The sequence below is a fragment of the Sciurus vulgaris genome, assembly GCF_902686455.1.
Source record: "Sciurus vulgaris genome assembly, chromosome: 6".
Taxonomy (NCBI): domain Eukaryota; kingdom Metazoa; phylum Chordata; class Mammalia; order Rodentia; family Sciuridae; genus Sciurus; species Sciurus vulgaris.
In genome coordinates, this window is record NC_136466.1 from 57,014,342 (window position 1) to 57,034,119 (window position 19,778).

At 34.3% G+C, this 19,778-nt stretch overlaps 1 protein-coding gene across 1 annotated transcript in view; it reads left to right on the forward strand.

The window, feature by feature from the left end:
• The window catches only part of LMNB1 (lamin B1), a 50,272-nt gene that overhangs the window by 12,463 nt on the left and 18,031 nt on the right, over nt 1-19,778 (forward strand). Inside the window, exons 2-5 of the mRNA XM_079145627.1 lie at nt 11,119-11,275; nt 11,899-12,024; nt 14,828-14,998; nt 16,335-16,460. Coding sequence (XP_079001753.1) covers nt 11,119-11,275; nt 11,899-12,024; nt 14,828-14,998; nt 16,335-16,460 — 580 coding nt within the window. The remainder of the gene's footprint in view (nt 1-11,118; nt 11,276-11,898; nt 12,025-14,827; nt 14,999-16,334; nt 16,461-19,778) is intronic.

Genomic DNA, 19,778 nt, shown 5'->3' on the forward strand with positions numbered 1-19,778 from the left:
TCAATGGTCATATGTTACATTTTAGTGTCGATCCCTCTACATCAATTTCTGGTATTTAAAATATTAACTTGCTTTGCTCTGCTGCAGATGCTGGTGTAATTAGCTAATGTGTGACTGGTAAGAGAGTAATAATATTATTATATAGTTGGTTTTGCATGTTCATGGGTTCAACCAACCTTGGATTAAAAATGTTGAAAAAAAATTGCATCTGCTGGGCATGGAACATACCTGTAATCCCAGAGACTGGAGAAGCTGAGGCAGGAGGCCAGTCGAATTTAGCAAATAGCAACATCCTATCTTAAAAAAAAAATTAGCATCCATATTGGACAACTGGGATTATGTAGCATTTGCATTGTGTTAGATATAAGTAATCTAAAGATGATTAAAGTTTTAAGAGGAGATGTGCGTAGGTTTATGTGTAAGTACAACAACATTTTATATAAAGGACTTGAGCATCTGTGATTTGGTGTGGGAGTGGAGATCTTAGAACCAACCCTCCATTAGATGACTAATTGGAAGTTATATTAATTTATGTGTGTCTTTTATCCATAAATCCAAGTAAAGGGGAAACAGAATAGCAGGAGTAGAATATAATCTTCAGAAGAAAAGAAAGTTTCAGTTTAGCTTTTAGTTCTATCTTAAAACTAAAAGTGAGTACTTGTGCCCATAGATCCTTCACCCTGAGAAATGCACCACCATCTTTGGTCTTGTGTCCAGTATTATTTTGTGTGCAGATCTCTGCTTCTATTCTCTGTTGTCTCAATTCCTGCAATCCAGCATTTCTACTCTTTTGGTTTTGTGCATTTTAAAAACATCTCAAGACATCTCTAGCCATACTGAACCCTCTGCCTGGGCTGTCAAAGTCATCTCCTGAGGTGTATTTATTGTTCTTGTTATTTCTGGTGCTCTAGTTACAAACTGTGTAGGTTTTGAGTGATCTGCTTCAATATTATTATTCTTATTTGCTCTGTTGTCATTATTATTTAAATTTTTTTTTTGGTACAGGAGATTGAAACCAGGGGCATTTAGTCACTGAGCCACACCTCCAGCCCCTTTTTTAACACTTTGAGACAGTTTCTCACTAAGTTGTCGAAGTTGGCTTTGAACTTGGAATCCTCCTGCCTCAGTCTCCTGAGCCAGTGGGATTACAGGTGTGTCCCACTGACTGTGCCCGGAAGCTCTGTTGTTTTTAAATATGTGCAGAATACAAGCATTTTCAGAAACATGGCAGAAATATACAATATTAACATAATCCCTAGCAGAATTCAGCAATATGACTAGTTTTTCTTCTTAGTTTTCCATCACCTATTAAAGCATTTTTTAATTCCACTTAGTTTTTTATAATATGGAGAGTCCTTTTTATGCCATTTGTTAAAACATTGGTTTTAACAAGTATCCTATTAGTTTTATTGGTTTTATCAAGTATCCTATTCGTTTTATTTTATTAACAAAATAATCTTTGGGACCTTGTCCTCTTCTCCAGTCCAATTGCCTTGCAAAAGTATTGATAATTTGAGTGTAAATTTTAGGTTGTATATGATATTCAGGGTTTTGGAGGCATATTCAATAGTTTTCTAGCTTCTGTTACTGTAGAGGTGGTAATAAGTGAAAAATTTTTAAAGCTTACAGGATCTTTTAGTCTAGTGTGAAATTTCACAGGAGTATTGTTGTGGATCTTTTTCATCCATTGTTTTGGTCATTTGACTGAATTTTTTTTGATCTGGAAATTCTTGTCCTTTAGTGCCTAGGACACTAGGCACTTGAATTACTCTATTGACACTTTCTTCTCTTTTTATTATGTTCTGAGTTGCTTATCATTCAAGTGGTGGGCCTCATTGATCTTTTGGTCTCCTTACCTTTTAATTTTTTTTGCTCCTTCTAGAAGATGTTCTAAATTTTCCTTTCCAAGTTTTACTATCATTTTAAAAATAGCTTCTTATTACACTTTCAGTATCTCTTTTTATCATCCTGTTCTTATTTAAATTTTATGGATATAGTAGTTTCTCTTATCTCTTCAGAAATTTTTCTTTCTTAGCCCCTGGGTACTGCTAAGTTAATTTTATTTCTTTTTCTCCGTTTCTCCCTTCCTCTCATGGTTCCAGAGGCTTGGAAGTTCCCGAGCATGGCACTAGCAGCTCTTAGGCATATGGTGAAGGATTTTTTTTTTTTTTTTTTTTGCTTCTTGTTGCATCATAACATGGCAGAGGGCAGCATCACATAGAGAGACAGAGATCTAAGTTAATTTCTTTTTCTGTTTGTTAAGGTCTTTGTATCAGTTAGTGCAGAGAACAAATGGTAAACAATATGGGGTGTAGGTGCTTAGAAAAAAATTTTAGAAGGGCTGGAACGTGAAACATGTCTAGAACATTGTAGCCTGACTTTTGGGAACTTTTATGTTCAAGTACACCATTGGATTGATTGAATTTCAAAAAACAGTGTATAGCTATGATTCAGGACCAGGAAGCCACTATTGCTGTTGATATTGGACAATGGACATTGGACCCTGTTGCAGAAAAATTTCACAGACCAATATTCCTTATGAATATAGGTTCAGAAATGCAGAAGTTTCTAGCAAAATACAAGTTGAACATCCTTAGAATCAGGAGGTTCAAAATCTGAAATGTTCTACAATCTGAAAGTTTTTGAACTTAATGGTGCCCAAGAAATTTCAAATTTTAGAGCATTTCAGATTTTTGAATTTAGGGATTCTCAACCTATAAAGTCTATTGCAAATATTCCAAAATAGGAAAAAATTCAAATCTGATATACTACTAGTTCAGAGTACTTCAGATAAGGGGAATACTCTGTGTTAGCAAACCAAATCCACTAACACATTAAAAATAATCATATGGTTATTAAGTGGAGTTTATCCTGGGAATATAAGGTTGCATCAGTTGTAAAAGTCAATGTAATACACTATATTAATAGAATTAAGAACAGAAATTGTATGTTCAAGATGTGGGAAAAAAACATTTGATCAAGCACATTATGTTTTCATGATAAAAATATCCAAAGTAGGGATAAAAGGGAACTTTTGCTAAAGAGTATCAATGAAAAAGACAAATGATACTTTGTGGTAAATATTGAAGGCTTTATCCCTAAGATCAGGAATAAAACAAGAATATGCACACTCATTGCTTCTATTCAACATTGTCCTGGAAGTTTTAACTAGAAATGAAGCAAGAAAAAGAAAGAAAATCCATTCAGACTGAAAAGGAAGTAAAACTACCTTTATTTGCAGATACTCACATATATAGAAAAATTTAAGGAATCCTTCAAAAGAAAAAACTGAGAGCTAATAAATTCAGCAATTTCATGATATCAGATATATACATATATATAGAAACTTAACATTGATGAAAAAATAAGATTTAGATAAATGGAAAGACAACGCAGTTCATGAATTGAAATATAATATTGTTAAAGAGGCAGCTTTCCTTAAATTTTTCTGTAGACTCAGTGCTATATCTTACTAAAGCATAGCTGCCTTTATTTACGTATTTATTCATTTTTACAGAAATTGACAAGGTGGCTCTAAAATTCTTGTGGCAGTGCATGGGACCTGGAATAACCAAAACACTGTTGACAAAAAACAAAGTTGGAGGACTTACGTTTTCTGATTTCAAAACCTAACTGTAGTTCTATGGTAATATACTACATAAGGATAGAAAAACAATGTGTTAATGACCTTGTTTGCAGAAAATTTGATGCACGGGCCAGGAATGTGATCTCATGCATTTCTATATTTCTTCTATATTGTTTATGTTTGCATTTCTTATTGGCATTGCAGAATCATAGCTGCAAGAGATTCGGGGAATTTAGGGAGTTGACTTTCTTTTTTAAAGAATTTAACCTTTATTTTTTATGTGGTGCTGAGGATCGAACCCAGTGCCTCACCCGTGCTAGGCAAGAGCTTTACCACTGAGCTACAAACCCAGCCCCAGAGTGACTTTCTATTGTATGAAAGTACAACCAGTAGGTTGGAATTGATATTTGGTTGAACTGACCCACAGTGTCTAAATCTTGAAAGGTTCTTATGAATGAGCATACTTCATTGAGGCGAACTATGGCTTTACCCAGTGTCTGGCTTAGGATTCAGTACCCTTGGATTTGCTAAGTTGTTTTCACTCGTCCGTCTGCTTTTTGGCTTCCAAAATATTGTCAGTTCATTTTCATTTTTTTCTCCTCATGAATTTGTGCTTTAGCTGCTTTAGTTGGGTTTCTGAATGGATAACAGTAGAGTCATGTGTTTAATTTGCCATTTTTACCCCAGAAAACTCAGGCATTATCGAAGCACCATGTACTTTCTTCTGTTTCTTAGAACTTATCAAGCTAGTTCCTGACAAGTTTGTTTTGTTGATTAGACAATTTTGTGTGATTGATTGATAGAGTGGAGTCTCTGTGGACAGGGCTAGTGTCCGATTTTGCTTTCTGTTATAGCCACACATTCCCCGACACTCCCCTAAGAATTATTAACTTAGTGATTTGTAGTAGGCTGTTTTCCCACAAGATTGGATTACACAAAATCCATCAAAGAGCAGTAAAATTACAATTGATAGTAGTATTTATGTTGCTTAATAAAATATAGGCTTGAAAAATGTAAAAATGACTTGTTAATTACAGGCATAGAATTAAATTAGTCTCTGTGACCACCCTATAAAATTATTATCTTCACCTTCTACACTTAATTCTTATTTTTCTTCCTAATATTGGTTATCCTTGACATATATCATTTTTGTGACCTTTCTCCCAAGAATATATTTTTGTTCACTGCTGGTTTCTAAGCTTTTAGGTCAGTGCCTGGACACATAGTAGGAAGGACAGATACTGGTGGTGGTTGTTTTTAAGTGTATTAGGACTTACAGTGTCCACTCCCCAGCTCCTGTGCCTGTTTATATCAGAGTGAATTTCTGTTGTTCAAAGAAAATGTTCTGTGGTCTAGTTTCAGTTTCCTTTAATAATTTTCCTAATTTTAATCTGGTTTCAGTTAGAGTTTTCCTGATTATGATAGGTTATTGATTAATTTTGTTGACTGATCAACAAAATTTTGTTGACTGATCAATCACTGGCAGCAATTTTGGAGTTTGTGCAAAAGCCTCTTAGTTTTTTTGTATGTGACAGCAGGCAGCCTTTGTTAATAAGAATTGTGATCACAAGACTTTCTCGAATTTTTGTGTATTACATTTGTTTTAATAACAGGGAAGTTCATTAACTTTCCTTCATGAGAAATTTTGTAGATCAAATCCCTTTTTTGGAAGGGATGTAATTTGGATACTAGTGAAACTGGTCAGTGAATGTTGGAACAAATGCATATTTAATAGGCAGTTTGAGCCTATTATGAAATAAGATTATTTAGCTTTAGGACAGAAGATTTTTCTGTAGGCATATTAATAACCTTTATTTTAAACTTAAAGTTTATTTTTCTTCTCTCTGGACCATCATGGCTAGATAATAAAGGCCATGTAGATTCTGAGCTATGGGTATGAAGAGATACCCAGAAACAGATTTATTTGATAGTCACTTGAATAAATGCACTTTTGTGTTGAGTGGTGTTCAGCTGCCACCAGACAGCTGTTCAGGAGAACTTTATGGTAAAATAAAACATGAACAGAGCTCAGACAGCTGTGTCTAATTGGCCTGGCTCTATGTAGAGCTTGTCTGTTTGAGGGAATTCTTGTTTATGGAGATTTGAATAATTTTGTATAGAATGATATCTATTATGTTAGTGTCTGCAAATGAAAAACTGAAATATATTTTTTCTAAACAAGAATGGTCCTAAAGCAAAAAGGGATGAATGCTGAGTTAAGAAAGGTACCTGGACACCAAGAAAGCACAGCATTGGCTTGGCATTCTTTGTTTCTCTTTCATCTGCTCTGGTAACCTCATTTCCATCCAGGAGATTACAGGATGTGCCTCAGAAAATTCTCAGTCTGTGTGTTGATTCTCTTATATAAGATGATAGTCTATAATAGCTTCTTAAAGGAAGATATTATAAGCTAGGAAGTGATCTAAGTAGAGAGAATTTAGTGGAATTTGAAACTAACTTGAAAGTTGTCTATTTTCTGTTTTTTAGTACTATTGGTTTGTCTGACATATTAAGGCAGGAGTAAAAATCCCAAGTAATTATATTTCTATTTTTTATATTTGGAAACATGAACAGCTCTTGTCCAGTTTCTTTTTTTCAACTGTGTAGCTTTTGAAAGTTTATATTCGTAGATCTATCAATAATTATATCTTGAATGAATTTTTTTCATGAGAACATGTATATTCAGCAGGTTTTTTTCACTTAGCAAGCATTTAATGAACACAATCTTGACCTTGTCCACTCCCATGCATATGTAGTACCATAAGAATCTCTGGCAAATTTCATCAACATTTAATAATCCAGAAGTTAACTTTATACTTTTTTCTAGGTATGTAATCTGCCAAATAAGAGACCATTTATAATTTAGGTCTTTAATTGTTTAACATGATTTTTTGCACATTTGGTATATGGAAATCAAAGAACAAAGACAAAAGTACATATGGAAAAATAAAATTTATGACTTATAAAATAAGGAAACTAAACCCAAGAATGTCTATAGGTCCTGTCCTAAAAGTGAATACAGATTCTTTGCCCACAGCTACATTGCGAGTTACTAAGAGAAACCTTCATTCTTCTGTGGTTGTGCTACTGACCAAACTAAGAATTTCATTCAGCTAAGCATTTGTATCAGATATGACACAAAATGACCAAGAAAATGTTAATAGGAGGGTGAAAATTTGCCAATACCTAATTTAAACTATTTTGTGTTGAGCTTCTAATTGTTCTATGTATTAGTTCCTGGAAGATTCCAGATTGAGTTCTCTTTCACACTTTCTTTGTTTTCTGTTTAACTGATCTTATTTTTTTAAGTTTATGATAACGATATGTTTATTAATTTATTTTCAAGTAGTTAATTGTCATATACTTAGTAGTTCTTAAATGGTTTTCAGCACATTATTATGTATGTGGTATGACTTGAAAAACTATGCTCTACAGTTACTTTATATAGTAATTATGTATTTCCTGAAGAGGTCCATTGAACATTTCTAGCAGATATGTAACTGGGTGCATTTTCAGACCTCTTCTTTTTTGAGGTCAGACTGGTCTGGAATGAGGTTCACCTAAACAAATGATGGACACATAAAAGGAAGTAAGACTAGCCATCACAACAGAAAGTGCAAAGGGCAAAGTTTAGACACTGAGTTCCACAGACAAGTAACTACTTCAGTACAGAAGCCAAGGTTTGGGCTGGGATATAGCTCAGTTGGTAAAGTGCTTGCCTTGCAAGCACAGACCCCTGGGTTCCATCCCTAGCACCGCAAAAAAAAAAAAAAATAAATAAATAAATAAATAAAAGAAGCCAAGGTTTAAACGTTCCTAAAACCAGTCAAGGTCAAACTGTAAGTTGAACAACCAACTTGGTCTGAGCAGTAAAGTACATGGTATTGCTGGTGGTAAGAGATGGCAGGAGGAATTCAGAAAGTGATGAGTAACTGTTGCATTTAAGTTAGTCTTACAGGACTCTGAAAAGGATAGGGCTGTGTCCCAGATAGTTAATAGTACTAGGTTTTATTGGGAAAGAACATCATAGTATATCACTAAAGCCATGTCTTATTCTTTAGTCACTGCTGGAGAATGTTAACAGGAATGTAAATGTATACTTTCTAGCTGATTATTTCTTTAATGGTCAAATATTTGATTAGTCCTGGTTGCTTAATGTGACTGAAATTCAAGCTTATTTGAAATGAAAGCTAACTTTGCTAAGGGAGGGAATTCTTAGGATAGAGTGCTAACTGCGTTTTATAAAGCTATTTGTTTTCCTGGCTGTGGTTGCCCCCCCCCCCCCAACCCCAGTGTAAAATATCTAAAGGAAATGGGAATGTTTTTTGACTTATTTTCAGGATTGTGCATATTTGTAGCATTAGATTCACATATTGAATTTAAATGAAAACAATAGAAGTTCTCTTTATCTGGAGGTGGAAATAGTTTAGTCGGGCAGGTCAATAATACTGAACAAAGCCAGTCAGGAAATACAGTCAAAGAAAAATGTATTCTAACACCTTCAGTGATAACTTCAAATACTTTGGATTCCTGTTTAAATTGTTCTTTGTTCCACCACACTGTCAGATACCTCTCTACACTTAATAGCTTCAGCAAATTAGTATGTCTGTGTTTTAGGATGTCAGTTCTGCAGGCTTCTGCACTTTCACCATATGCTGATAGCACATTTGGACTTTCCACACTGTATTTAGTGAATGAAAAAAATACAGTTAGAAAACTAAAAGATTATGTTCAAAATGTTCACTGCATGGCCTCCATGTGTCCTTAATCCTATGGTATTGGCAACTCATCGGACATAAAGCTCATTGATTCAAGGCTATTAATCTGATGGAAACTTGGGTGTAGTCTTGTGTGTGTGTGTGTTACATGGGAAAGTATCAGTTACTTTTTTCTTCTTGAAAAGGATGTTATTTCATGGAATGAAAAAAAGCAGGATGGGGCTTTCTAGGAAGGTGTGTGTGTAGGTTTCTTTTTTCCTTCTTTTTTTGGGGGGAAGTTGCTGAAAATCAAATGCAGGGTCTCAGACATGCATGTACTGTCACTGAGCTATCCCCCCCGCCCCACATTCTTTTAATAGTTAGCAAAATGGCAATAATCTACAGGCTTTCTGTATAGAAGATAGAGGGATAATAAGTATGGGTCTTGCCCTCAAAGAGTTCTGTCTCTTGAAGTAGTTAAGCACATCCACAAATATAGGAATTTGTATGATCAGTGTAATTAAAAGTGTGTGCAAGATACAGAAGTAGTGGCTTTCCTCCTTTTATTAGCTTTATGAAACATTAATTTTTTTCTCCCTGTGTTAATGTTATGGACTCGAGGAGGAAGAAGAGAAATGTTTGAATATAGAGCATTTTGTTTGTAGAGCTGAAGGGTGTTTGAGACTTAAGGACAATAGGAACTATCTGCCCTAAGCTCCTTTTGCAGTACTCTCCACTCTTTACCTTGTTTTGTTTTGTGAAAGAACTTACATTTTTTAGTCATCTAGGTTTCCTGCCTTCAATTAATTTTTGATTTCTTGTATTTTCTACACTGTACAAAAGGTTGCACTGTATCTTTCACTTGGTGAAATACAGAGTCTCAAGCTATATGCATGTATTACCCAGTAAATCAATGTGATTCAATATACACACAAAGAGGATACTTCATAAAATAAGTCCATTTTTACAGACCACTGCATGCAGTAGTATAAAATCATCGCAATATTTTGTTCAGCATCATTTTTGGTAGACTGTCGGTTCCTGGAAGGCATAGTTTACTCTCCATTTATGAAGCACTACATAATGGTCTGAGATTGAAACACTAGATAATGGTACAGCAGAGATTTTGTAGTTGTTAAATAATTAATTTTGAGCTAGTAGCTTTTGTTAAGTATTGTGCAGTACTCGACAATATACAGTTTTGCTTTAAATCATGTATTATATTATGCTGTGTATCCTATTCCAACTCTGGTCACTTTATAGTGGATTAAAATAGTGATTCCTTCACAAGATTCAATTCTATTCCTGCAAAGACCCAATGCTTGCGTGAAGTGGTGATAACCTTTCTGGTTATAGATTATGATTGTATGTGTGTGGTTTTCTTTAACCCCTTCTAGACTAGTTTTCAGTGAAAGCCTGCCATCTTGTGGCTTTTAAAAATATGGGCTTTAGGGGAAAATCTGCTGAGATTTTAGTTGTATTGATACCAAAATGTGTAAGAAGTCTTCTCTTTAAGTTGTATTTTCTTATCATTTGGTTTATTTATTGATTGATTCATTTTCTTTTAATATTACAAGACTGTTTTAACATTTCAATTAACTAAAAATTCCTTTTTCAAATGTCAGTTGTAGAAATAATTTCTACATTAGCAGTTTTACCTAAGAATAGTTACTGAAAATTTTGATATTAAGACTTCCTATGTAACCATGATAATTACTTTAATGAGGAAAAAACTGTCCTTTAAAATAAAATAATTAGACAAACTATAGCCAAAGAAACTTTAATTTTATAATTTAGAATCCAATTTAATAAAAAGTTAATATTTAAAGAAAAAGAAAGCTCAGTTAAAACTTCATTTTGCTGGGTGTGGTGGCACACGCCTGTAATCCCAGCAGCTCGGTAGGCTGAGGCAGGAGGATCATGAGTTCAAAGTCAGTCTTAGCAACCATGAGGTGAGACCCTCTCTAAATAACATACAAAATAGGACTGGGGATGTGGCTTAGTGGTTGAGTGTCCCTGAGTTCAATCCCTGGTACCAAATAAATAAATAAATAAATAAAACTTCATTTTTTAGTAGTTAATAGTATAAAATAGTTTTTCTACAAAATATTAGAAAGGCCCCTATTTGTAGTTAGGGAAACTTCAAATCACTTCATTTAAGAAGTGGAAGTTGCTTTCAAGCTTCTTGGGGTCACTTATTAACATTTTTATACACACACACACACACACACACACACACACACACACTGTATACATGTATCTTGATGTTATATCACCAAGTGAAAAATACAGAACAAAAGCCTTTATGACTGATAACATTATTAAGTTATAAAATTGCTTCTTAAAATAACTTAATACTGACTGGAGGTGTAGCTTAGTCATAGAGCACTTGCCTAGCTTGCTCAAGATTCTGGGTTTGATCCCCAGTAACACCACCACCATTATCAACAGAAACATAATAATACAAAAATAATTTCATTCTTCTGTATTTAATCTCATTTTATATCTTGCCTGTCTCATATACATATTGGTTTTTTTGTTGCATTATATTTAAAATAAATTTCTTCAAAAATATCTTTTCTTAATGTCTCTTTATAGAAAAGGAAGAAATGTGTTCTTATTCAGATAACCAAGAGTGGTACTCTAGTAATCATGTGACCTTGAAGGAGAATGTTATTATCCACCAAAAACTCTAGATCTAATGTCCCTAATGTTAATAGTTTGGGTAACCCTTATTTAAACTGCCTCTTCTTTTATTTCTCACTTAAGCAAGCAAGGAGAACAATTCAAAATCGGGTATAATTTGATATCTGTGCTTTTTGAAATGTATTACAGTTATGCTAAGAAAGAATCTGACCTTAGTGGAGCCCAGATCAAACTTCGAGAATATGAAGCAGCACTGAACTCTAAAGATGCAGCTCTGGCTACTGCACTTGGTGACAAAAAAAGTTTAGAGGGAGACTTAGAGGATCTGAAAGATCAGATAGCTCAGGTAAGGTAAACTTTGCTTTTGAGCCGTATTTGGCACGTTAATTGCCATGCGTCTTAATCCTTGGTTTGATTGGTTGATTTTTAAAGGCTATATGTTTATTTTGGAATTTTATTTTATTTTATTTTATTTTTTAATGACTTGCCTGAAGAAAATCTTAAGGTATCTAACGTGCAAACTTGATCACCTCTCAGTCATTTATGAGGGTTATATAGATCTTGCCAGTCTTTCTTTCTTGCTTAGGTGCTTTGTCCTTTGCTATCAGAACCTATTTCATAGTTGTACCAAAATGTGAGGTGGGGAAAGAAAATGTTGCATTACTATTCCTTGCACATAGGAAAATATGAAAGTGGTTCACTAAAAATCATTGGTTTAATTTTTAAAATAGGAGTATTAGGCCTTTGCTCTATATCCTGTTGGCCATTACCATTTTGACAGGTGATCTGGTATGGTACCCTGTGGGTGGGACCAGCAAATGAACACACTATGTTAAAGGTTAAAATGAGGTAATCATACCTTGATAAATGTATAGAAATTGTAACATTTGATTTGATTCATATGTATTTTAAATTCATTGTTAAATGATTGCTGTGTAATTTTTATCACAATTTTTTTTCTTGTAATAGTTGGAAGCCTCTTTAACTGCTGCCAAAAAACAGTTAGCAGATGAAACTTTACTTAAAGTGGATTTGGAGAATCGTTGCCAGAGCCTTACTGAGGACTTGGAGTTTCGTAAAAACATGTACGAAGAGGTAATTATATATAATTTTACTTTTATAAAGAAAAAAAAAGTAAGACAAATTATTTAAATATATTTTATGATTTCTTTCCCACAAGAAATATATTAGCTGAAGGGAAAAGATTTGGGGATAGAAATTTTACAGGTAAACTGTTCAAGTTAATGCTACTAAAAAGACTTCATCTGGTCTGGGAGTATAGCTCAGTAGTAGAGCATTTGCCTAGTGTGCAGGAGGTCCTGGTTTGAATCCCGAGTACCTCTGAAATAAAGAAAATAAAAGACTGCATCTAAGAGGTCAAGCTATTAAGATAAACATATGATATCACTTCATCTGACTTATAAAGGCTTGGTCACAGAAGCTAATTACTTTGAACATGTTTAAGCATTTGCATTAGTTATCTCTTGCTGCTTAATAGAGTACTCCAAAATTTTAATCTAAATTGGTGGTTCTATTGCAGGATCTCATGAGGTTGCAAACTTTCAATTGGTCTAGAGGAACTGCTTCCTAGGCAGGAGATATCAGTTCCTTGCCACCTGGTCTCCATAGGGCTACTCATGATGTTGCCTTTCCCCAAGAATGAACCATGGGGGAGAGAGTGAGTGAGCAGGAGACCAAGAGAGAAGCCTCATTTTTTCTATAACTTAATTGTAGCAGTGACATGTACCATTTCCATACTGATTCATTGTGAGGAAGGAGATAGGGTATTATACTAGGATGTGAATACCTGGAGGCTGCAATCGTGGGGACCCATTTGAAGTCCAGCTGCTTACAGCAATCATAAGTATATATGAAAAATTTTAAATAGCATTTATAATCCTTAACTGCAGTGTCAAAGGTAGGTAGATGCAAAACATGCTAAACAGAGGAAATAGTAAAATTGAAGAAAGGTTAATGTATATTTCCTAAAAATTGAAAAAGATTGGAATTAGTAGTATAATTTTGAAAATAGTGATTATCAAAGACTTAATAGGAATCCATTGTAGCAGTTTAAAATATCTTTTTTAATTGAGAAAATAATATAAATCCATTTTTCTTAATGGTGTTTAAATAATTTAAATATGCATCTTTGGTGCCAGTTGTATTGGACAAGCAGATCTTGGATGACTCTTGAGTCTGTTTATTCTTTAAAAGGAAATGCTTATACTATTTTTTCTCCAAGGCATGATAAGGATCAAAGTGAAAGGCTGTTTGGAAGTACTTTGTGACCTATAGTGCTATTATATAATTCTTGACTAGTGTTGCTTTATAAAAGCAGTCTTGTTTGTTTTTTGCAGTGTGGAGATTGAACCTAGGGTCTTATGGCTGCTAGGCAAGTGCTTTACCACAAAATTAGATATTATGTGAAGTTGATTTATTTTTTTGTTTTGTACTTTTAAAATTGTCCCTGATGTATCATTGCTTATTTTTTGGTTATTATGTGTGGATTATCAGGAATAGATTATTTTTTTCTTGGAATTAAGGTCTCTGATTCTACCTAAAATTTGAAAAATGGCATCAGTAAAATGTAATTTAATATTTTTAGAGTGGGTACCATCTTTAATTTTAAAATATTTTTCTTAACTTTTTTTTCCTCCACATTGAAGTCACTTCAATAAATTGAATTTCCTTATTATGAACAGGGAAAAGAGCAGGGAGAAAAATGAAAGAGTAAGTGAGGTAGACAAAAGGCATACCATTAGTAGGTGTTCAATATTTGTCGAACCTTTTATTTGCAAGTTTTTATGATATAAGTATCATTTGCTAAACAGATGTGACCTCTGGGAGGTTGGTAGCAGAACTGGGATATGAACCCTGATTTTCCGATTTTTCTGCTTCTGTCAAGTTAATTTTCCTCTGCAATGGCTAGAAGAAAGGATGAGGAAATGTACTGGAAAATATATGCACCAAGATACATAAACACCAACTTCAGTGGGTTATACTGCCCTCTTGTGGCTTTTTAAATTATTGCCATTAAACAAATCTTTTCTTTTTATAGTGAGAAGCTGGAATGGAAATTTCATTCTTGCCCTTGTGTTCTTAGACACAGATTTTTCATTGCAGTTGTGTTTGGTTATTTCCTTAAAAATAGTGAAGGATCATGACTACTATAACTTTTCTTTAATAGTGAATTGTTATATGTAGTTGAGTTAGTCAAGTAATATTTTTAATAAGACCCTATCCCCTGTGTCAATTGATTGTGATAATTTAACAATAGTTAAAAAAGAGGCCATGTAAATTCTTTGCTCTGCCTATTACTATGTCCTAGATAATAATTTTATTGCAGATCAATCTTGACTTGTAGTTATCTGGACTGATAGTTTAACTCTCTATATGTATCTTTTTCACAGGTGTTCTTAGGATCATTAATTAAAACAATTTAGAAAAATAGTTACTGTTCAGTGTGTAATGTAGTATACTGTCACTATGGATACAGAGGTCATAGACAGCTGTATAAATATACAGCATGATTTAGTGATTTGCTGCTTACTTTAATGACTTGGGATACTGTCTAGTTATCCATGATTACATGGCATTTTGAAAAACTTTGTAAATAATCCAGAAGGTCATTTCATGCTTTTAGAGATATAAAAGAACAATATTCCTGAAAAGACATAGAAAATTCCTACAACTTGAGGTAATACCATTTTATGTTATTAATTCCATCTCAAAAATTTTCTCACCAGAAAACTGAGTCAACAAAGTATATCCATATGCCTGTCCTAGGACAGACATGAGGAAATTAGTGTGTAAAACTTCAAACAGCTCTAATAGTCCTCAGATTGTACCATTGCAGCCATGGTAAGTGACTTGGTTTTGTGTCATTTTTCTTCCCCAGGAGATTAATGAGACAAGAAGAAAGCATGAAACGCGCTTGGTAGAGGTGGATTCTGGACGTCAGATCGAGTATGAGTACAAGCTGGCTCAAGCCCTTCATGAGATGAGAGAGCAACATGATGCCCAAGTGAGGCTGTACAAGGAAGAGCTTGAGCAGACTTACCACGCCAAGGTGAGCATTCTTCACAGGGTTTGTTTTAACACCCAAAGGCAGTACTTCACAGTCACCCTGAAGTGACTGTTTTGTTGTTTATCTTAAATGATTCATTCAGTCTCTATCAATATAGAAAATGGATATTTTTTAAAATGTATTTTTCTATAACCTGTTATTACTAGAACTTTGTAGAAGAAAGGATCGTTTCAATTTTATTAGAGATAAAAGTTGCTCTTTTTGTCCTATTTATTACTCATTTCGTGTTGTAGTAGTTAAACCCAAGTGTCTGAAATATTTTTCTTCTAGTAACAAAGTACCAATCACGCTGCCCTAACATCCATTTAGTAGTAAATGAGTGTTGTATATCTTCTACTTCTGACATCCATATCATCATTGTACATAGACATGACCACTACACCTGGGTTTTTTTTTTGTACAAAGGCCAAATAGATAGTCTCTGATATTTCATCCTCTGTTATTATTATTTATTTAAAAAGTATTACAGGAATATTGTACTTCTAATAGCAAAAAAAGAAAAAAAAAATCAGGCTTTGCTGGTAAATGATTTTACTTCATGTGTTAAATGTTACTTGATTTAATTAAAAATAATTATTAGGGGCAAACTTAGAAAATGAGAGTGATAGTTATTGAAAATAATTTCCATTGCATGACCTCCAACTGTTCATTTTGGGTTTTAGTCATTTTATGAAGAAGCATTTGGCTCATGAAAGAGAGAACTTATTTAAGAGTACCTTCAGTTGTCAAGCAGTTACTGAGTGCTGGGCACTGAGCTAGACAGAGGAGCCTAAAGTGAGGATTAATCATAGGCTGTGTGGCTTAAAGGGAGCCAGTGAGGCAATGTAAAAATGTTCCTCACACACACACACCATACACAGTAGAATGTTATGGGCATTTGGAGGAATGTGATAATTACCTGAGGGACCGTCTGTGCTTCTGAAAGGGTGTATTTCTGTCTGGTGTGGAATAATCTGTTCTGTATTGGATTTGGTGGGTTAGAGGTACATGGTGTTTTCCTAAAAACATCATCATGCTTTATTAGCAGTGTTATCTTGTCATTAAAGGTTTAGTGGATGAAATATTGAAGTACTAAAACTGAAGACCCAGATACATTAATATTGTTAAAGCTCATATTTTAGGAAGTGAGTTCAAAAGTTAGACAGACAGACTTAAGGTAGTTCAAACCATGTCAGCAAACTTACTGATGCTTTTCCTGTTTCATCAACCAGTTACCAGCAGGACTTAGGTTTGAAATGTCTTTAGGTAAATCATGCTTCCTCATTTGTTAGTTTTAATTCACTTCATAAGACTGACTGTGACTTGCTGTGTCTCTTAGCTTGAGAATGCCAGATTGTCCTCAGAGATGAATACTTCTACTGTTAACAGTGCCAGAGAAGAACTGATGGAAAGTCGAATGAGAATTGAAAGCCTTTCATCTCAACTTTCTAATCTACAGAAAGAGGTAAATACCTTCTCCTGAGTAGAACTAAAGTTAAAATGGAAGGCCATCTCTACCACAGTGGTCTACCTGCTTTACCTGCCTGATGACACTTCTCTCTGTTTGTCACACATGATGGTATTATTTTGCACTCAGGTTTTCATAATTCTTTCCTAGACATTTTTGTTTTGCTTTGCATAAGCATCCTCTGAGGCAGATACTGTTATCCTAATTAATAGATTACATGGAGCTAAGGGACATGATGGTTTCTTCACTGGACCCACCCTAGGACCTAGCTTTTCTGCCCCATCCAATAACTTCCTCTCTACAGGGTGCTGTTCCTGACACAGTCCTTTTTTTGCTATGACTGGAAATCAAAATGATGCAAACTATGCAAAAAGTGGGCGGTGAATGCTTTGTGTTTCTAGACAAACTATTTGTGCTTAAAATACTTAATAATTAGGGTCTTAGGAAGTAGCATTAATATCTGAATTGGTTAAAAACTCAGTGGCTTCATTCATTCATTCATTCATTCATTGGTACATATAAGTGGCAAATGACAGCATTGCTGGCTATGTTGACTGGCTACCTGCCAGTCCATGGTGGTGTGCTTCAGGTTTAGTTTGAGCGGGCATGGACACAGCTTCAAGTCACTTCAGGCTACGGTGATGTCAATATGGATACAGAGGACATAGACAGCAGTATGAATATACAGCATGAGTTAGTGATTTGTTGCTTACTTTAATGACTTGGGAAGTAACTTCTTCCATTTTCCTTAAGGAAGGACATCTTTTTTTTTTTTTTTTTTTTTTTTTTTTAAGAGAGTATATCTTTTTTATGTATATTTTTTAGTTGTAGATGGACACGATACCTTATTTTATTTTATTTTTTTATTTTTATGTGGTGCTGAGAATTGAACCTAGTGTCTCATGTGTGCTAGGCAAGTGCTTTACCACTGAGCTGCAACCCCAGCCCAAGGAAGGACATCTTGTTTTGAATTTTTTTACAGAGGAATAAACTTTTATTTTACTCTTGATGAAAGTTTTCTTTTTTTTTTTTTTTAGTAAAAATAAAATCTTCTGATTATAAAACTCAGCACTTTTATTGTGGGAATCCAGAAAACAGTAGAAAATAGGTCAGATAAAATAGGTGATGTAAAAAATCGGTTTACATTGTCATAGGTACTTTATTATTTGATATATAAAATTCTAAATTAATTTAGAACTTTTTTTTATTGTAAACAAATGGGATACATGTTGTTTCTCTGTACATGGAGTAAAGGTGTACCGTTTGTGTAATCAGAAATTTACATAAGATAATGTTGTTTGATTCATTCTGTTTTTTTCCCTTCCCCCCCTACCCCTCCCACCCTTAGAACTGTTTTGTCCCGATAACATTTAAAAGTTTTCATGTAACACTGGAGCTAGAAGGACCTTGAGTTCATTTTGGTCCAACCCAGACCTAGGCGAGTTCAGTGACATACCTAGAACCTGCAGGCCAATAATTTTTTTTTCTTCTAGTCCCAGTATTTCTCTTTATACCTCACTCTTCTTAAAAGATTTTAAGAATAGACAGTTGCCTTCCATAGTCTGACTTATTATTTTTGTGCTGCTTCTCACTAATTTATAAACAATAGAAATTAGTTTTTTACAGTTTAGAAGTCTGGGAGGTCCAAGGCACCGCAGAGTGGGTATTGGTCGAGTGGCTATTTGCTGATTCCTAAATGGTACCACCTTCTCACTGTATCTTGTCCTCCCATGATGGAAGGGCAGATGAGCTCCCTTGAGCTTATTTTGTGAGGGCATTCACCCAAAGGCTTCATTCTTAATACCATTGCATTGGAGTTTAAGGTTTTAATATGCAAGACAGAGGGATGCAAACATTCAGACTACGGCACTATCTTAACAGATAGAAATAGGCCTCCCTGTTCTTATGCCGAGTTGATACTGCTTTTTTCCGTATAATTAATTACATTCTAGTCCTTGCCTTTTCCTCTGTTTTACTTTTCCCTACCTTTTTCCTTCCTTGCTTGTTGTCTGGTTTAGCTGTTGCTTAATCCACTTGAAATCATTTGGTGTAATATAGTCAGAGTTTCTTCTCTTGAGGTGGATATTCATTTTATAGATGAAGAAACTGAGACTCGTCTGTGGTTAAATAGCAGTAACCATGTCTAAAACTTGGTAGCCAGTTTTAGACCCAGGCTCAGGGTCTTTTACCTGTTTACCTGTTAATTGTGTTCCTATTCTTGCAAGTTTTTTTGTTAAACAGTGTCATGGCAAACTGCCTGGTGGTTTCTAGGCGCTAACTCTCTAGCAAATAGAGGAAAAGGAAAAGCCACACCCCCAGCCCAGTCCTTTTTAATTTTGAGATAAGGTCTTCCTAAGTTGCTGAAGTTAGCTTTTTTTTTTTTGGTGGTACTGGGGATTGAACTCAGAGCTTTAGTGCTTTCGAGGCAAGCACTCTACCAGCTGAGCTATCTCCCCAGCCTTTTTTTTTTTTTTGAAGTTGGCTTTGAATTTGTGATCTTCCTGCATTAGCCTCCAGAGTTGCTGAGATCACAGGCATGTACCACGGCACCCACCTCAAAATAAAAAGCTTCTTGGGAGTCTTTTTTTTTTTTTCCTCTTTCATTACTAGTTACAGATTTTATGATAAAGAATATATTTTGATAAATGTTTTCATTAGTTGTTGGAAAGTTTTAGGTTTAGGAAAAAATCATCCAAAAGAAAAAAAAAATGATCTCTTAATATTTTCTTATTGTTTATCTTGATCATTTTTGTTGTTGAGTCATACCAGTTTCATCATGCTGTCAGTTGGGCCATAGAGTTTCCTTTTGGTTATATGACTCATGTTAGTGAAGTACTTCTTGAATTTTACTTAAAATAATGAGATAGCCCTTAAAATATTGGTTTTAGAATATATGGTTTAAATATGTAGATGGGTAGTAGTTATGTTTTAGAATTAGGAGTTTCACACATTACTTATAATATTTCTAGATTTTAGGTTTTAGCAAAATTAATTGGCTATTCAGTGTCTGCTTGCCTTGCAGAAGAGTCTATAGTGTCAAAGCACCTCTGGATTTTTTTTTTTTCTTTTTCTTGATACCCATATTCTACAGACTTTTACTGCAGCTAGACCAATATAAACCAGAACAATTATGTTACAAATTATTTTAAAAATCTAAGATCACTGTAAGTCAGTCATAAAATTTTTGTGGCAGACAAGATCTTAGAGGTATCTAATTTGATCCCTTCATTTTACAAATGTGGAAACTGATTTAGTGAGGTTATTTAGAGGTTGCCAAGGTCTCATAGGTAATGAATGGCTGATTGGGAAAGCGTC